Below are 19,492 nucleotides of genomic sequence, written 5' to 3' on the forward strand. Positions count from 1 at the left end.
CGGATTTCATGGTCAAAGTGTTTCCTGACCAGGCTAACAAAATGTTCCATTGGAACCTCCGAGAGTGGAACCTGGCAAATTGAAGCGTCTCGAATGACGCCACCATTTTCCCCAGGAGCTTGAGGCACCTCCATACTGAAATGCTCTGAGCCCTGAGAATCTCCTGGACTAGGGTGACCAGATCCCTGGCCTTTATCTCCGGGAGGAAAACCCGATGAAGATGGGTGTCCATTATAACTCCCAGGAATTGGAGTCTTTGTGACGGTACCAACTGAGATTTTTGCAAATTTAAAATCCAGCCGTGAGCCTGCAAAAAACTGATGGCCTCTGCCAAGTGACTCTGCAGCATGGCTGCTGACTCCGCTTTGAACAGGAGATCGTCCAAATAGGGTATTACTGTGATTCCCCTGAGCCTCAGCACCGCCGCCATCACTGACATTATCTTTGTGAATACCCTTGGCGCGGTTGCTAGCCCAAAGGGTAACGCCCGGAATTGTAAATGCAGGTCTCCTATGGCAAACCTCAACAAGGTCTGATGCTCCGGGTGTATAGGGACGTGCAGATATGCGTCCTGGACATCCATGGACGCCAAAAATTCTCCCTGGTCCAGACTCAGGAGTACTGACCGTAGAGACTCCATTTTGAAATGGTCTACCCATAAATGAACATTTAGAGACTTCAAATTTAGTATTGGTCTGAAAGACCCGTCTGGTTTGGGCACCAGGAACAGCGTGGAGTAAAAGCCTTTCTTCCACTCTGTCTTGGGGACTAGTGTAACCACCCCTTTTTCCAAAAGGGAGTGCGCTGCTCTCACAAGAGCTGTACGCAGCCGTGCCTCCTTTGGTAAGGATGTGGGAATGAACCTCTTCGGAGGTGGCCCTCTGAAAGGGATTTTGTAACCCTGTGTTATGATGTCTAGCACCCAGGCATCCTGGCCTAGAGAGGCCCAAGCGTCCCTGAAGAGTGTGAGACGCCCGCCCACTTTTGTCACTGTCGGGCAAAGCCCTTGACAGTCATGCAGAGGGTTTATCCTCTCCTTTATTGGCAGGCTTCTTGTGAAAAGAGCCAAATTTTGACTTTTGTGTCTTGCCTCTAGAGGGCTGAAACCTTCCCCTGAAAGACTGTCCTCGAAAGGACGCACCACCTCTAGGGGAGGGCCGAAAGGACGGCTTAAAAGCAGAAAATCTGGATGTCTGCTTTGCTGAGGAGGCCGGCAGGAATGTACTTTTGCCGCCTGTGGCCTGTTTTATAATCTCCTCTAACTCGGTACCAAAGAGTACCTTTCCTTTGAAGGCTAATGTTTCCAGAGCCTTCTTGGACTCATTGTCTGCTTCCCAGGCTTTAAGCCAAAGCACTCTCCTGGCATTAATGGAGACTGTGGACACTCTGGTTGCCATTTTAATAGCTTCCTCCTCTGCTTCAACTGCATATTCTGCTGCTGCCTTAATCTTTTCTGCAAGCAGTAATGCACCCGGGTCAGCCTGCAGCATGGTGCATAATTCACCAGCCCACTCTATCATGGCCTTAGAAACCCAGGCTGAAGCAATAAGGGGTCGTAAGGTAAACCCCACCCCTTCAAAGATAGCCTTGAGGTTTCCCTCCAGCTTTTTATCCACAGAATCTTTAAAAGCTGCACCGCCTTGTACTGGTAATACAGTTGCCTTGGACAAACGTGCCACTGAAGCGTCCACAACTGGGACCCTTTCCCAGAGCTCCGCATGAGACTCTGGCATGGGGTACAGACTAAGGAATCGTTTTGGCATCTGAAGCCTCTTATCAGGAGTTTTCCAAGCCCCTTCTAACAATTCCTGTAACCCCTCATCTGAAGGAAAAGTAACAGCCTCCTTCCGCTGTCGCTTAAAAACACCTTTAACAGGAGTCTTATCCTCCACAGTCAGCTTTAAAGCCTGCTTCACAGCTACAATGAGATCCTCTATACCAGCAGCAGAGTTCTCTTCCAAATCACCCTGATCCCAGGGGATGTCAGTATACTCTCCTTCCTCTTCATCTACCACAGTAGTTAAAGCATAAGACCTTCTAGGGGTCCCTGCCACATCATCCATTTTGTCCAGCATTTCACTGAACCTGTTAATCCCTTTTGCAGTATCCTGCATCACCTGGATAAGTGCAGGATCTGCCTGGGTAAGAGGCAAGGAGCCAGACGACTGCTGAGATGATGGCATAGGTCTCTGTGATTCTACCAGCCCATCACTCTGCCTGTCCAAAAGCTGCACCAAAGCATTTACTGACCTGCCTAGGGCCCTGGCCCACGCAGGTTCCATCTGCTCTGCCCTATGGGGATCACTGCCCATGGGTCTCACATCAGCGCAAGTAATACATAAGCCCCCCTTGGCCATCTGCTCAGGGACAAACTTTTGTGTGCAAACATTGCACGCGCTCAGTGCATTAAGGGCTCCCTCCCCCAAAACCACAGCCTGATGCTCAGACATGATGCAAGTGATAAATGTATATCTATCAGTATACACAGTGCAAACAATGTACAAGCGTTTATACAGAGCAATGCACCCAGTCACTTATCTGTCTGTTGGTTTCAACTGCGGGGAAGCGATGCCCAGGAAATCCAAGTCACTCTGCCAGGATCAGTAAGCCAGCTCAGCTCCGCTGCAAGCGTTCTGAAAGGCGCCAAAGTCAGAGTGAAGGAAGAGACCACAGGTCCCTGCTGCTGCGGGGTCCGTGACCTTTTGGCGCCAACCACCCCCAGCAAGCCGCTCCTTAGGTAGGATTTCCTAGTTCCAGTGTCTCCCCCTCAAATGGGGATCACTTGGAACATGCCTGTCACAACGCTGCTGTCCTCTCATCTAGGAGCTCAGCGTGTAAGCTCCGCATAAAATGGCCGCCGCCATCACGGAGCGCCTGTCCCCCATGATCCCCACCTAAACGTGGAGCCGGTTTCAGGGTACTCCGGAGCCCAGGCAGCCTTTTAGAAAAGGCTATAAGCGCTGCACAGGGAGACCAGACAGTGTCTCCCCTGTGCACAGTGAGCTGACAGGACGCGCTTCTGTCAGCTCCTGCTGCGCAAGCAGTGTGAGGATTCACTATGAGAATCCTCACACTGTGCCTACCTAGCTAGGGTAAAAGTTAATAAAATAATAAAAATCCCCTAACTACTCTAATTCTTCGGCTGCTCCTGCAGCCCTTTAGAATAGCACCCACTCCAGTGGGCACCTAACACGAACTGAAGAGTCCAGGGATGCAGTAGGGGAGGAGCCTACCCTCTAAAACTTTAGGATAGGTGCCTGGCTCCTTCGGACCCTCCTACATCCCAGTGTTGAGCTGTGTCACCAGGACCATTGAAAGAGAAAAGACCGGCGGTGCAGCTGATTTCAAAACTTATAGTCCAATGAATAGGGTAGCTGCTGATTGGCTGAGAGCTCTCTCAGCCAGTTAGCGACTGCTCTATAAATTTGTATAGGAGCTTTGATATATACTGCCTGCAGCCAGCCTCTCTCCGTCTGCCGGAGGGGGAGATGCAACTGCTGCTACCATAGCCACATTGTTCATCATGTCAACACATGGAATGATGTGGCCAAATCCAGCACAATGGGTCGTTCATCTTTCTGCCTGCTGAACGGATCAGCAGGCTTGATGAACAACCTGCAGGCACCCATATTGGATCGTGATCAAGCCCACACACTGTACATTTTTAAATGATTGGTCGTTCCGATCGGTTGGAGATGGTCATTAGTGTTCATTCTAGCACCCGCTATCTTTGAAAACCCTTGCAGTTCCTCTTCCCTGTCTGGGGTGTCGCTGTCTGCTGTGGTGTTTTCTAGCACAGGTATGGTTTGCATATCAGTGTTGATATACAGACCACACTATGCTAGAAGCACAGCAGACAGCGACACCCAAGCCAAGGAAGAGGAACTGCGTGAGTCTTCAAAGATAGCGGGTGCTAGAATGAACACTAGTCGTATCGTTTAACAAATCTTACTGTGTGTGGGCACCTTTAGAACACGTTGATGAGACCACCTTTTTAAAGTTCTGCACCAACACTGTTTTGCTAGATGGCTGGTACGTTTCAAATATAGATTTATCTAGAACAGAGGTTCTCAGCTCAAGTTCTAAGGTACCTAAGCAGGTTATGTTCTGCGGATTGCTTTAATCATGCACAGGTGAGCTCAGCTGTGTCTGTAATTATCAGAGATCTGAAATACGTCGCCGGTTATAAATAAAGCTTGTTTGGATGTAATGTTGCCAAGCATTTGAAATAAAAAATATGATTTGACAGCCAAGGGAGGAAATGACAAAAATGCAGTGGACTTCTAAAGCTTCATCCCCATAGAAAACATTTGTTTTTTTTAAATAACACACACATGACTTGGTTAACCCATATATCCTTATAAAAATATTTCTCCGTCCTGCAAAAATGGCTGCAAGAATTAATAATGCTGCTCTGGTAGAACACATCACTCAACATACGCATAGACAAATGGTGGCACTCAAACCTGTTGGATATGCTAAGACAGGGCTGCTCTGGAATGCCCTGTCTTAGCATACTGTACAATTGCATTCAGACAAAAAACCATGAGAAATGGAGGAGTTTAGTTTCCCACAAATACTTATTATAACATAATCATTCATGGATTTGTTGTTATGACTTAATTTGCCTATAAATATAACTTATGTTGTCTATGGAAACATATAAACTTTTTGCATGCCCCTTGGGTAAACAAAATACTCCAGTGGTTTATTGAAAACTGCATCCCTTCGGCATTGTCTTCTAGACGAAGTGCAAAGTTAAATAGCTAACTGTATAAAGTTATACAATAATTGAAGTTGTTTTCTTATTTTAACCTATACACGGTGATGTTCATTGAATAGTAATTGGTACAATCGTCCTTTTAAAATCTGTGTTATAAACTGCCTGACTGCAGCAGGGCTTTACTGAGAGGTCTTGCAGGGGGAATGGCGAAGCAGCAGTAGGCTACGACTGCACGTAGCGATTTAGCTGGACCCACCCAGCAGGAAGGAGTATGCATAAAGGGCCTAATTCAGACCTTATTGCAGGACACATTTGTTCACAAAATGGCCAAAACTGTGCACTGCAGGTAAACCAAATGCAATATGTGCAGTGTTAGATTTAGGGAGGGGGGGGGGGGGGGGGGGGTGAGGTTATTTTGTTTCTGTGGAGGGTAAATACTGGCTGCTTTATTCTTACCCTGCAATTTAGATTTCAGTTTGAACACACTCCACCCAAATCTCTCTGCATATGTTACCCACCTGCAGTGCACATGGTTTTGCCCATGTTGAGAACAAAATTTCCATACAATAAAGCGTGAATTGGGTCCATAGTCTCCTATGCTGCTGTCCACACTTAAGTGACGTTGCCACAACCACAGCGTGTTGTGTTTGGATAGGTTGACTGAAGGACCAAATTTGAAGTAGAACTCATACATTGGTATGTGTTCACAAGCTGGTCCTGTTGAATGGGACCTGCTTAACGCCATGTCTTAGCACAGACATCACCCTATACACACACTATATAGAACAGTGATGGAGAACCTTGGCAATCCAGCTGGTGTTGAACTACACATCCCAGCATGCCCTGAAACCGTTTTAGCATGGCCAAATAGCAAAACTGTTGCACATGCAGCGTGATATAGCTATATTTATTTATTAAGTTTCTTATATCGCGCACACATATTCTGCAGCACTTTACAGAGAATATTTGAACATTCACATCAGTCCCTGCCCCAGTGGAGCTTACAATCTATATTCCCTACCACATGTACACCCACACACAGACATTCTAGGGTTAATTTTTTTGAAAGCCAATTAACCTACCTGTATGTTTTTGGATTGTGGTAGGAAACCGGAGTACCCGGAGTAAACCCACGCAAGCACAAGGAGAATATACAAACTCCGCACAGTTAGAGCCATGGTGGGAATCAAACCCATGACCTCAGCGCTGTGAGGCAGTAATGCTAACCATTACACCATCCGTGCTGCCATAAAGCATATCTTGACTATATGTGCTCAAGACTTGAGTGGTCTAGAGACAGAGAGGTGGGCGAGGTGTTAGGAGGCACTAGGAAAGAATGTGAGAACAGAGGAACTAATGAGTATGCCAGAGGACACAGTAAGAATGTGAGTGTAGAGTGGCTGGGCTGCTAGATAAGGAGGGTAGGTATATATGGGGATTTGGAGCATTAGGATCTGACTGGGTGTGGCAGCATGTTCTGTAGGTATGGAGCAACGAGGCTGGGGCGTTGTATGTGATGTGATTACAAGTTAAGAGCTGGTACGTATAGTCCTTTGAAGAGCAGAGGTTATGTGGATTGAGATCAAGGTAGAGAGGATGGAGATGTTGTAGGTAAGGGGAAGCTGTTGGAATTTGATTTTTGTAGAGTAGCTAGTCTAGTGATTGTCTGATGGAAGGCAAAAGCACCAATTGGTCTAGTCCGTTGCGCAAACAATGGTTTTAAGTTATCTTGAGGAAATAGAGCAGGGTTGCCTACCTGACCCTATCCTTGAGGGAGAAAATGCTCTGTACCTGGACTTCCCTGGTAATGTAGGATTGCCATCACCTGTGGGGAGCTAGGTAATTGATAACAAAGGTGTTTCACCACATGTGATGGCAATTATACATAACCAAGGAAGTCCAGGAACAGAGCATTTTCTCCCTGAAGGAGAGGGTCAGGTAGGCAACCCTGAAATAGAGATGCAGGCCTGAGAGGAGATTGCAATAGTTGAGACATGGGATTATGTCGTTTTGGTAGCATAAATTCCTGAGTGAGGAGGGTTTGGTATGTGGCTCCGACAGTGGGAATCCCGACTGCCAGTGCTCCGATGGGTGCGAGCACAAAGAAGCCACCTGCAGGCCCGGTGGCTCGCTATGCTCGCCACAGGTTATATTCTCCCTCTGGGGGGGGGGGGGGTTATGGACACCCCCCCCCCCCTCCCTTTAAGGGAGAATAGCCCCTGTGAGTCAGGATCCCCCGTCAAAGCACCGGCAGTCGGGATTCCGACGTTGGGATACTGACAGCCGGGTTCCCCACTGTCGGAGCGTCATCCGGCACCCATTGAGGAAGGGTCCAAATCGGGCATTCCCAACCTCTCTGTCCTCATGGCACACTAAAGGGGCATATACACAGGGTACTTCAGCATTGCGGTGTGCTGAGCTTAAGCCTGTCGCTCTGCACGAAGGCCAGCTTTGCCTCTGTGTACGTAGCTTTACAGTGCAGGTTTTTGTTATATCCAGGCTTCATGTGGTTAAATTAAAAGTGCATATGAGGGATATTAATTATTCAAATTCTCAACAGAGGTGTTGATTGAGCATTCAAAAATAGTCCTTCATGTGACCCATATTGCTGCCTTCTTTCAGGGAAGAGTTTATTTTAATGTATTCTTGTATGTATTTAAATATGGAATAGTTATTTTTACACAAACAACCCCGCTACTTTATCTGCGCTACTTTTCTTGCTATTGCAAACTGTTGTGTATTTATCTTTGAAGGGACTTGACTATACCCCTTCCCCAAGCAGCTGCTTTTTAAAAAGGCATCTTATTCGGGTGTGGATCATTTGGTCTACAGCTAGGTTGACAAGCATTGGGTCGACATGGGACAAGATCGACCTAGATTTTTTGACCCGAATGTTGACATGGACAAAGTTTGAAGGGCACCGCATCCCCTCGCTGCGCTCGCGATGCCTCGGGCACACTATTTTATTCTCTCACCATGCCATAGTTCCTTGATGGCTAACCTTGATACTCCAGCTGTTGTTGAACTACACATCCCAGCATCCTCTGCTTCAGTTTTATTATTTGCCCATGCTAAATCTGATGCAGAGCATGCTGGGATGTGTAGTTCAACAGCTGGAGTGTCAAGGTTAGCCATCAAGGACCTAGTGGGATGGTAGGGTATGAAATACCACCTTTTGGCACATGTCGGCTCAAAAACAGAGAAAAACCCCATGTCGACCTTTTGACTGTTGACCTAGTTGCTGTAGACCAAATGACCATATCCCTCTTACTCAGCGACCAAAGTTCCCACCGGTTGGTCATTTAAAAATTCGGATAAATTAAAAGTACTAATTAAGTCAAATGTGCTGAAGCATGGATATCATGAAAACCTGGACCGTAATGGTGGGTACACACCTACAGATTTATCTGTTCAATCTTTGATGAGAATAAAGATCTGGTAATGTAGCAAATGGTTGATTGTCATTTGCTCCCATGCATGATCAGATTTTTGTTCCCACCAGATAGATACATCTGTAGGTGTGTACCCAGCTTTGGTGTGCCTTGAGGACTGTGGTTGGGAATGCCTGGTCTAAATAGATAATCTAAAATGGGTAGTGCTAGAAATGCTGAAATGTTACAACAATATGACCAATGATCTAGATCAGTGGTTCTCAAGTACCCCCAGCAGGTCATGTCATGGAAAGCAAGTGGGATAATTACTGACCCGCAAAATAGATGAACTCCCCTGGGCATGATTAAAGACCTCCACAAGGTACTTGTGTAGTTTTCACGTCTGAGTCCCCTTGCGGGGCTCGATACGCTCGCACACGCTACGCTCGCCACGCTATCTAAAATCAACTCCATGCCAACATGGATAGTGGAGGTATGAACTATCCATGTTGGCAAGGAGTTAAGTTAGTTTATTTTAGATAGTTGTGGCGAGCGTAGAACCCGGAAGTAGCACGGCGCCATGAAACTACACAAGTACAACTGACCTGTTGGGGTAGCTGGTGGCTGGAATTTAGCATCCCTGCTTTAAATGCTAGGCCTTTACAGTTAACTAGATGCTTATGATGACCATATTTTATGTGTATGTTTTGCCTGAAATCTCCAGGATGGGGGTACCCACACCAGTTGCATGAAGACCACCGTATTCCATATTATACACTTTTATGTGTAGTGTTTTTCTGATTGAATTTCTTTTAGCTTTTTTTTTGTCTCTATCTAATGTATAGCAATCCAAAACGTGACCAATAACTACACATACACAATTTGGTGCATTTAGTGGCTTTTATGCTTAAATATAGGAAAAGGGTGTTTTTTAAATGTCACAACAAGATCTAGAATGTCTAACATGCACCGGCTATGTACAGCAGTTACCTTCAGAGACTTGGAGCCCCACGTTTACAGCAACATCGTACGCTGGGACCACATGAAGAGTTCTGTTGTGCGTGTTTCTGTGTATAGTGTGACTGTAACCATTATGTGTTTGCTGCCTTGTTTCCTCTGACTTGTCAATGTTCACATTGTATTTATTTCCATTTTTGCATGATGGTTACAATGTGTTTACACTAATCACTTTTATATTTAGCACAGTGTTTGTTCTAGTCTGCTCATCCAGTTATCTGGGAGATTAGAAAGCCGTATTACAATTTTACTGTTGTAGGCTACCTTCACAATGACTAGTCATGTACCTGGATTTTAAATATAACCTAAAACAATAAAACTGCAAACACATAATGTGTAAATAAAGGGTAGCAGCCTAATTCCGGTCATCTTGAGTTTTAACACGTTTTTAATGCTTTTACATGTGTTAATCCACCCCACCCCACCCCCACCCCAACATACATACAGTACATACATACATATTAAATCTAGGTAGAAAGTAATTGGGTAGAACTCATTCTACTGTATTTTGGTGAATCTACTTTTATATGTGACGTTTTAATCCATGAGATGCCCACGTTTTCCTATAGGGGATTGCATTTGCTTTTAAGATAACTGCATACAATACATGTCGTCTTTTTATTTTTGCCTCACTTAGAATAGTGTAATAGTGTGTCCCATTTCCGATCCATAAAGATCCCTGATATTGCATGTTTTACAGATCTCCTAGTTCAGTGGTTCTCAACCTCAGTCCTCAAGACCCTCCACACAGTTCACGTTTTCCAGGTCACCCAGCATGTGCACAGGTGCACTCATTACTCGCTCACACATTTTAAAAGATCCACAGGTGCAGCAAATTATTTCACTTGTGATTTTTGTGCGGAGACATGGAAAACGTGCACTGTGTGGGAGGACCGAGGTTGGGAACCACTGTCCTAGTTGGTGCACAGGTGTGTCCGTTACCGACCGATGCAATTATTGATTACCTGGCAGTCATTATCCCAACCATAAGAATATAGGGCCTTATTTTGGTTCATTCTTTCTGACAAAATCCTTCTTAGATGGACAAAACCATGTGCACTGCAGGGGGGGCAGATGTAACATGTGCAGAGAGAATTAGATTTGGGTGAGTTATTTTGTTTCTGTGCAGGTAAAATACTGACTGCTTTATTTTTACACTGCAATATAGATCTCACTTTGAAGTAAAACCCCACCCAAATCTAATTCTCTCTGCACAAGTAACACCTGCCCCACCTGCAGTGCACATGGTTTTGCCCATCTAAGAAGGATTTTGTCAGAAAGAATGAACCAAAATAAGGCCCATAGACCGCATCCCGATATTCAACTGATCCCAGTAACTTATTTTAACCCTCACCCCAGTACATTCTGTCAGGATTCTGATTGACAGGATGCCACTGTTGGTATGGCGACTGCCAATTCTGATTTATTTTATTGATACTAAGGAGATCTGTATAACGTGTGGCGACTGACCACTGGCACTGGAGCAACATTACCTAAGAACATAGGCTTAACGCATAAGAACAATTGTTATTGTGTGTAAATGTTTAAACTGCATCAAAGTATATCTATACTATTGTAAAGCGCAACGGAATCTGCTGCGCTATATAAGAAACTGTACATAAATAAATCTATACCAAAATTATCAGACCACTCCCATAAGAAGCATCTCGTTGCTGTTGTACATGTCAAGAATAGGGCTGTAAAGGACTGAGCTCAATAAAGGATAAGCTCAAATAAGGTACTTTTAGTGAGTTAAATATGGCAGGATATAGCAAGGTGTAAAGACCTATGGATCTTCATAAGGGAAAATCTTTATTGCCAGGTGGCTGGGTCAGTGCATTTTTGAATGACCAAGCTTGTGGGGTGCTCAGGCCATCTGTGAGGAGGGAAGAAACCCAAAGTGCCGACAGGATGAAGAATCAACAAAAGCTATCCCATCGGCTACAATCCAATGGAAGGACTGCTCGGGCACAAAGCCTAAACCATTTTATGATTGGGAGAGAAAGTATTGTGTCACAGCACACAGAGCATTGAACCCTTTAGCTATGTAGCTGCAGCCATTTTGAGTGACCATTTAAACACCTGTCTACTGTTGGAAGTCTAAAATGGAGGTGACTTTCAGAACTGTACCTTACCTTACAGAACTGTTGGAAGTCTAAAATGGAGGTGACTTTCAGAACTGTACCTTAGAAGAAGGTTGCATGGGCTGATTAACTGCTTCCCATCCGTGTATTCAAATGGACCTAATTTTGACACATTCAACCTACCTAATCATAGTTGCGGACCAATGTGCGTCCTTCAGTAGCAGTGGCAAACTCTGATCAAGTTGGACTCTTCCAGCAGAATAATGCTCCATGCCACACTGCACAGATTATTTGAAAATGAGTTCAACATGTGGTGCACTTGGAGGCCAGAGCAACATCTCAATACCATCGAGTGATGTTTTGAACCAACAAGTCTTATCTGTGGTGGCTCCACCTTGCAAATTGCTAAACCTAAGGTCTGCTGGTAATGTTTTTGTGTCAGATTTTACAGGACACCTTCAGAAGTCTTCTAGAGTCCATGCACAAGCATAGCTGAGTGTTTTTGATGACGGAACAATGTCATTAATATGGTGGTGGTCATGATGCTTTTGTCATCATTGCTAGGAAAGCCGTTCATCTGCTGGTATTAACAGCAGATGAGCGGCTGTGAGGACGGCTTTGCATAGCTCTGCGCTATGCAGTGTGTATGCACTGAGCAGCTTTCCACCCCAGCAATGAACGCTATCATCGCTGTCCATACACGCTGGGCGTAGTCGTCCAGTGTGTATGGCCCTTTAGTGTTAATCAAGGATCTCCAGCAAGTACAATAAACCCAGATTAAACATTAATTTATGTTTTTATTTGAACACAAAATGCAGCAATGAGAATAGAAAAACCTTTAGACTGCAGCAAAAAAATAAAAATAAAACATGTTCATTAAAAAATTCAGTACACAGGGGTTATTGGGAATAGCTAATTCCTAATAGAAAGGTTACAGAAGGTTGTGCTGGCAGACTTAATGGATACAATTAAAAAAGGGTTCGATGACTTTCTAGCAAGATCTTATAGGTTGAACTTGATGGAGTTATGGGGCCTACACGCGTAGCGATATCAGGCCATTTTCTGAGTGATGTTACTATATTTGACTACCTCGCTCTAGGGGCATAGTGATGTGTGGCAACACATATCACTATTGCCCGGGCGATTAATATCCAGCACGCTGGATCATTCTAGTTAGTTCCCGGAGTCAGGGTCAGTGTTCTCACGGAGAACACTGGCCCTGATAGATCTCTCGGCAGCTAAGCTATGTTGCCCTACAATAAAATATTCAGTTGAGAGCTATTTAATGTTTCATAAACACTATACTAAAAAGATCTAGGTCTGCAGTTCAACCAATTACAGAACCCAAACAGTATTCCGGCATATAGAAACATAGAATGTGACGGCAGATAAGAACCACTTGGCCCATCTAGTCTGCCCCTTTCCCATCTAGTCAGCCCCTGATTGGCTTGTTTACTGCAAGTGCAGCATCCAATGCAAAAAGGGGATTTCATTTAAGTGGGAATCGTCATTCACTTATAGCCTATTACTACTTGACCCCAAATGCCCCCCCTTCTTCAATATCTACTCCTATTGAAAGGCAGATATATTTTCCATGTTCCTCCCATGCATATGTGGGTGCCTTTCCACAATTCAAAAACACACTGGTAGGTTAATAGGATTCTGACAAATATTATCACTAGTACGTATGTGTTTACATGTGATAGAGAATATAGATTGGAAGCTCCACTGGGGGCAGGGACTTGTAAATTACTAAATATTCCCTGTAAAGTGCAGCGTTCTATAAATAAATATTAATAAACACTTCCTTTTCTCATATTTCTTCCTCTATTGAGACTCATTTCTGTCTTGTTATAATATTGCTCTGATGGCCCTTATCATTGGTAGGAATATTCTGCTGTACAAAGCTCACTTGGAAGCATCAAAGGCGATCCATTGCCAAATACAGACCAAGACCTGGTTGTCCCCAGTGCTGAGTATGTGTAACTTACAATGCAGCCGTCTCACTTCTTCATCTACTCCATCCATCGAATCGTGTTTAGAGATCGCAAATAAAAAGAAAAGTAATTGTAACATGTGGGTGTGACAAATCGCTCGGATCATTATAGGGCACGGTGGTGACTGGTGAAAGCTGGCTGCTGTGTTGACGTATGGATTTCAGTCCAGTGGCAAACGGAGCTTCAGCAGTAGGCCATAAAGGGCCCAATTCAGTCCTGTTACACCCCTTTTAGACCTGCAACTCGGCAATTACCTGACATTTTGAGTGCCGGGTGCAGTCCGACCCCCTTTTACACTGAGCAGCAAATTACAGAGTTAAAAATGTCAACCAGGTACTTTGCTGAATTACATAGGAATTTATTCAGTGTAAAAGGGTCAAGCCCAGGTAAAAAGTAGGGTCTGTGACCCGGGATGTAAGACCTGGGTTGACCCTTTTACAAATAACTGTGTGGAACTGCTTCACCCGGTAATTTGATGTTCAGTGTAAAATGGGTATTGGCAAAATAACCCCCAAATCTATCTCTGCACATGTTACATCTGCCCCAAACATGTAGGGTGTCCTTCCTATTAATCAAGAAAGGGGATGAATTGTGGCATTAATGGCAGCAAATATATGCCCACCCCCTTCATGACCCAATACCACAAGGGCTGGCAGATTTGTGTACGCCAGGGATGGGGAACCTTCGGAACCTCCAGCTGTTGATGAACTTAACATCCCAGCATGCCCTGCAACAGTTTTAGCATGGCCAAATAGCAAAACTGTAGCAGGGCATGCTGGGATGTATAGTTCAATAACAGCTGGAGGGCCAAGGGTTCCACCAGTTCTACGAGCAAAATATCTGTGAGCCCAGAGTTACCATAAGAGCGTCATATAGCTGCACCGATTCATGCCGCAAGGGAACGTGTAACTAATGTTATTGACCCCTCAATGGTATGCAGTCCATAGGTCGACACGAATTTAGTTGGCAGGCCATAGGTCAACACCTTAAAAGGTTGACACGGCTTAGGTCGACAGGGACAAAAGGTTAACACATGCAATATGTCGATATGAGCTCTTCACCTTTTTTTATTTCAAGAACAGGAGTTTTTTCATACCTCACTATCCACATGGACATAGAGGGAGCACTCGGCACAGTGGTCTGGTGGCTAGGTGGTCTGGGGAATGTGACCGTTAGTAATGACTACAGCTGTGCACCAGCTAGGTGACCTGGGGAATGTGACAGTTAGTAATGACTACAGCTGTGTGCCAGCTAGGTGGTCTGGGGAATGTGACAGTTAGTAATGACTACAGTTGTGCACCAGCTAGGTGGTCTGGGGAATGTGACAGTTAGTAATGACTACAGCTGTGCACCAGCTAGGTGATCTGGGGAATGTGACAGTTAGTAATGACTACAGCTGTGTGCCAGCTAGGTGGTCTTCGGAATGGGACAGTTAGTAATGACTACAGCTGTGCGCCAGCCAGCTGACCTGGGGAATATGACAGTTAGTAATGACTACAGCTGTGCGCCAGCCAGCTGACCTGGGGAATGTACAAACAAGAAAGAGAAAGTTCTCTCTGGTTTTGGGGGCACGACTTGTTTAAATGTTTACTTTAAAATGTAACTTTTAATGTTTTTACAGTAAAGAATAAAATATACTCACAACACAAAGACTACAACAAGACAAATACGAACAAATAAATAGATGGTGTGGGTGGTGTATTCGTATTTGTCTTGTTGTATAGTCTTTGTGTTGTGAGTATATTTTATTCTTTACTGTAAAACCATTAAAAGTTATATTTTAAAGTAAACACTTAAACAAGTCGTGCCCCCAAAACCAGAGAGTACTTTCTCTTTCTTGTTTGTATTGTTCTATTCTTACTCTCAGGGGAGCACCTCCACACACCTAACACTGCATACCGGCAGACTACCAATCTTATTGTGGATAAAAAATTCTAGTCTATATCTCACTGTCATATTCAAAGTGCTAAGAGCTTGTGCATCTGTACCCATCCACTTCCCTTTCCCTGTGTTTAAATTGACCTGGGGAATGTGACCGTTAGTAATGACTACAGCTGTGCACCAGCTAGGTGATCTGGGGAATGTGACAGTTAGTAGTGACTACAGCTAGTATAGGTGATATTGAAAACTTGGGCCGTTGGTAGATCTCGAGGACCGGTTTGACCAGCCCTGACGTAATGCACGACAAAAACTTGCAAACAATTTGTCGACCTTTTCCATGCCGACATTTTCTCCCTGTCAACCTAAGCCGTGTCAACCTCTAGAAGATAATAGTATCTGATTGGTTGCCCATAGCAACATTCCGTTTGAAATAGAATTCTCATCTTAGTAAATTTCTCCCATGTAGTGTAACTCCCAACTCACTGCTTCGTCATTGCCTAGCTGCACCTCTCTTCACTAGAGTCCTTTCTATGAAAGGCTGCACCATGATATGAATGGAAGCTGACAAACATGGAAGCCAAGGCGATAAAGAAGCCTTACACCAGCCTGACCCACTAAACTGACCACAGTCTGAAATCTGTAGAATCATTCCTACTACATGTGTTTTATGGGCAGGGGAAATAGGGGGGTACAAATTACAAGGGCATATGTATGGGGCTTCAAGTTTTCAGTTATGGATCCCTAAAAGTTGCATCCACCTAAGCAAGTTATGATTTTTATTGTAGATTTGATGAAAAAAACAGGACATTCAGGACCATACACTGTAAACAAAATACAGTAAACGTAGGTGTGAAAAGAAAGTGCAGTGCCGTTCCTGCTCATGAGAGCTTGCGTTCTTATAACCACTTACTGCTCGTTACAGCCGTATAAGTCAAAGCGGTTGTCTTATTACTTACTCTTACTGCATAAACGGGTTTGCACTTTGTTTTTCTAATGAAGATTCAGAGTTCTGAGCAAACCAAAAATGCAGAGCAGCTTTGCATCTGGGCAACATGCTGGGTACACATTACTCAGATATAATGTTCTTGCATGTGTCTGAGGACATATTGGTGGCGGGTGTGTACAGCAGCTATGTCTTCGAATTACGTCATCCACAGACATCATGTTGGCCCTGCAGCACAGCATTTGCAGATATCTCTTGCAGATGTAGCGGCATGTCCAGCTGTGTGTACGGATGACTGACCAACTGTCTGTACACTACCTGCAGGGACTAATGTCACTGATGTGCAGACAAATTAAATATGTATGCTTACTTAATCCGCTGCTCTGTCACTGTGACAGTGGGCCAGGAGCTTTGTTTCCCAGGTGTGTCCCCAGCCTACTGAACTGCATTTCAAATGGACATGGGGCCTTATTCTGGTTCACTCTCAAAAGCAAACTCATTCTTTAATGGACAAAACCATGTGCACTGCAGGGGGGGGGAGGGACGGCAGATGTAACGTGCATAGAGAGAGTTACATTTGGGTGAATTATTTAATTATTTTGTTTCTGTGCAGGGTAGATACTGGCTGCTTTATTTTTACACTGCAATATAGATATCTATTTGAAGTACAAACCCCACCCAAACCTAATTCTCTCTGCACGTTACATCTGCCCCCTGCAGTGCACATGGGCCCTTTATTCAGATCTGATCGCAGTGCAAATTTGTTCTCAAAATGGGCAAAACCATGTGCAATGCAGGTGGGGCAGATGTTACATGTGCAGAGAGTTAGATTTGGGTGGGTTGTGTTGAATCTGAAATCTAAATTGAAGTGTAAAAATAATGCAGCCAGTATTTACCCTGCAGAGAAACAAAATAACTAACACAAATCTAACTCTCTCTCTCTGCACATGTTACATCTGCCCCACCTGCAAATGCGCCGCTGATTATTTATATAGTGTCACCATATTCCATTAAACTTGATAATTGGAAAAAGAATAGTTAAAAAAAAAAAAAGAGAGACTGAGCGATCCCTACTCATAAGCTTACAATCTGACCTCATCATTGCTCTGATTCTGACAAAGGTCGCAGACCGTATTAAGGAACATTTTATGCCTACTTACCTACTTTACAATTCTCTCCAGAGGAAGAGACCGGTTAGATCTAATGGGGGTGTGGTCATGTGCCGTCTGTGATTAGGCCTCATTCTCCTAGAATTGCATCCTATTGGCCCAGCCTTGGACTCTCTATTCTTAGCAAAATATATATTCTCCATTCTGCACTCAGTGGGCAGGAGAGCTTGCCCACTCTTCCTGAAGTCCAGCGGGTTTCCCCAAATTTCATGAGACTCCCAAACATTTACTGGAGAATAGAGAAGTATGGTCTCCGTAGTAGTAACATTTTCTAAAGGGAAGCAAATTGCTAAAAATACAGTTTTATAAATATACAGTGTAATGCAGATGCTGATGTAACTTGGCATATAAGCATAAATCGGTAAATTTTTTTTGCAACCAGCTCTGCTTAACCCACAGCGCAGTAAGGTAAAGGAGTTCTCATTCTGTATGACCTTTAGGTGCTCGTACATCAATAACTTTTTGCCAATGATTGTGTCAGATGATCGTCGAAACTCAACATGTTGGAAATCATCAATTCCAAGGCAGAAATTATCGAAATCTAGAAGCGAGGGATTTCCGACGTGTTGAATTTTGGCAATCGTCCGAAAAACATAGATCTGTAATTCGGAAATTGCATTCGGAAGAATTGTGCAAAGGTTGATGAATGGGTCCCTTTTAGGATACATTTTTATTGAAGAATTCTGAGTCGGGGGAATAAAGATAACAAAAGCCCCCCCCCCTTTCACTTGTGTCCATACATGTAAATGTGGGGATAAATAAGTCTTGGTACACAATTACACAATATCCCAAAATCTTACGGAGACTTTGTAGGATGAGGAAGCCGGAACACACTCAAGTGGAAGAGAATTATTTTCCGCATTTCATCTTCAGTAAAGTTTTCTTGCTGTTCTCGTTTGTTGCTTTTATTTCCGTTCGCCTGCATTTGGTTTCTTGCTGTTCTCGTTTGTTGCTTTTATTTCCGTTCACCTGCATTTGGTTGTGTTTGTTTGCTTGTTAATGGCTGCATAATTTACTAGGCATATTCCATAGTCAGCGCAAACCTTGAAGTTTATCCAGTATGGACCTAGATAGACATTTTCCAAACATGAAACCCAAAGGAATAAGCGTTGTGCGTCTGAAGAATGGCCCTTATTCAAATCTGATCCCAAATGTGTTCTCAAAATGGGCAAAACCATGTGCATAGCAGGTGGGGCAGATGTAACGTGCAGAGAGAGAGTTAGATTTGCGTGAGTTATTTTGTTTCTTTGCAGGGTAAATACTGGCTACATTATTTTTACACTGCAATTTAGATTTCAGTTTTAACACACCCCACCCAAACTTAACTCCCTCTGCAAATGTTACATCTGCACCACCTGCAGTGCACATGGTTTCGCCCATTTTGGGAACAAATTTGTACTGTGCTCATATCTGAATAAGGGCCAATGTGATTCTTTTATCTTCAGAACTGTTTAGAAATGTCGTAATGCGTCTATCTTTCATCATATTCCTGTGAAACTCATCAAAGGAACGCAATACTAAATGTACTAAATTCTTATGTCTACAGGTGGCGCTCTTTGAGGTCAGTTGGACAGCGGGTTCAAGGTTCTCGTTTTATTGCCTTCAAAGTGCCGTTGAAAGGGGTAAGAATCCGAAAAAGAGAAGTTAACTTTATGTGACTCAGAGGGTGAGATAATGGGACACTCTGCAGTATGTACTATGACAACATTTTTTAGTGTAATCTTTCATTCTTGCAACTAGTTTAAGAAACGGGGAAAAAGTGACTCGGAAATGTGTTAAATTAGCGTATGAACACATCTATCCAGAGTGCAGTGCCAGTATGCCTATACTGTATGCCTGTGTCATTCTACATTGCAGTTATGGGCCTGCTTCTGGATCGGACTCAAAGTGGCTGAGGTTGTGGGCATCTGCGAAAATCATTTGGGATCTATGGGATAGATGTATTAATAGATGTTAGTGTGTGTATGGGGGGGAGGGGGGGAGGGGGGGCATCAGCCGCATACACAAATTCAGCTTGTACCCTAAGGGGTATATTCAATGCTTCTTTTGAGCTATGACAGCGGGCAATGCTGACTGCTCGATGTCCCAGCTCGCACAGTCCGTATTCAACTGACCCCCCTGCACACGTCGTTTCCACCTCGCTGCAAAAGTTGGAAACGGCGGGTGCGGCCGCCTAAACAAGGCTCGCGGCTAAAGGCAGCGCACTCCATGCATTAGCCGCAAACCGCACTGGGGGCATCCTCGCCATCATCTGACAGTGAGGGTTTCCCCGGAACATTAAATAGGGTGAGCGGCCGGTGCAGGGTT

At 44.2% G+C, this 19,492-nt stretch overlaps 1 protein-coding gene and 1 long non-coding RNA gene across 2 annotated transcripts in view; both read left to right on the plus strand.

Annotated features, from left to right (window-relative positions):
• Positions 1-19,492, plus strand: part of LOC146009759 (uncharacterized) — a 71,015-nt gene that overhangs the window by 39,786 nt on the left and 11,737 nt on the right. The window contains exons 4-5 of the mRNA XM_083150220.1: positions 13,083-13,171; positions 18,732-18,807. Of these exons, the coding sequence (XP_083006346.1) occupies positions 13,083-13,171; positions 18,732-18,807 (165 nt within the window). The remainder of the gene's footprint in view (positions 1-13,082; positions 13,172-18,731; positions 18,808-19,492) is intronic.
• On the plus strand, positions 10,341-12,741 carry LOC146009200 (uncharacterized). Its single transcript, XR_014444624.1, has 2 exons — positions 10,341-11,222; positions 11,278-12,741. It is a non-coding gene; the product is annotated as an uncharacterized LOC146009200 (long non-coding RNA).

This window comes from Crinia signifera, chromosome 6 (genome assembly GCF_055691185.1).
Source record: "Crinia signifera chromosome 6, ASM5569118v1, whole genome shotgun sequence".
Lineage (NCBI taxonomy): Eukaryota > Metazoa > Chordata > Amphibia > Anura > Myobatrachidae > Crinia > Crinia signifera.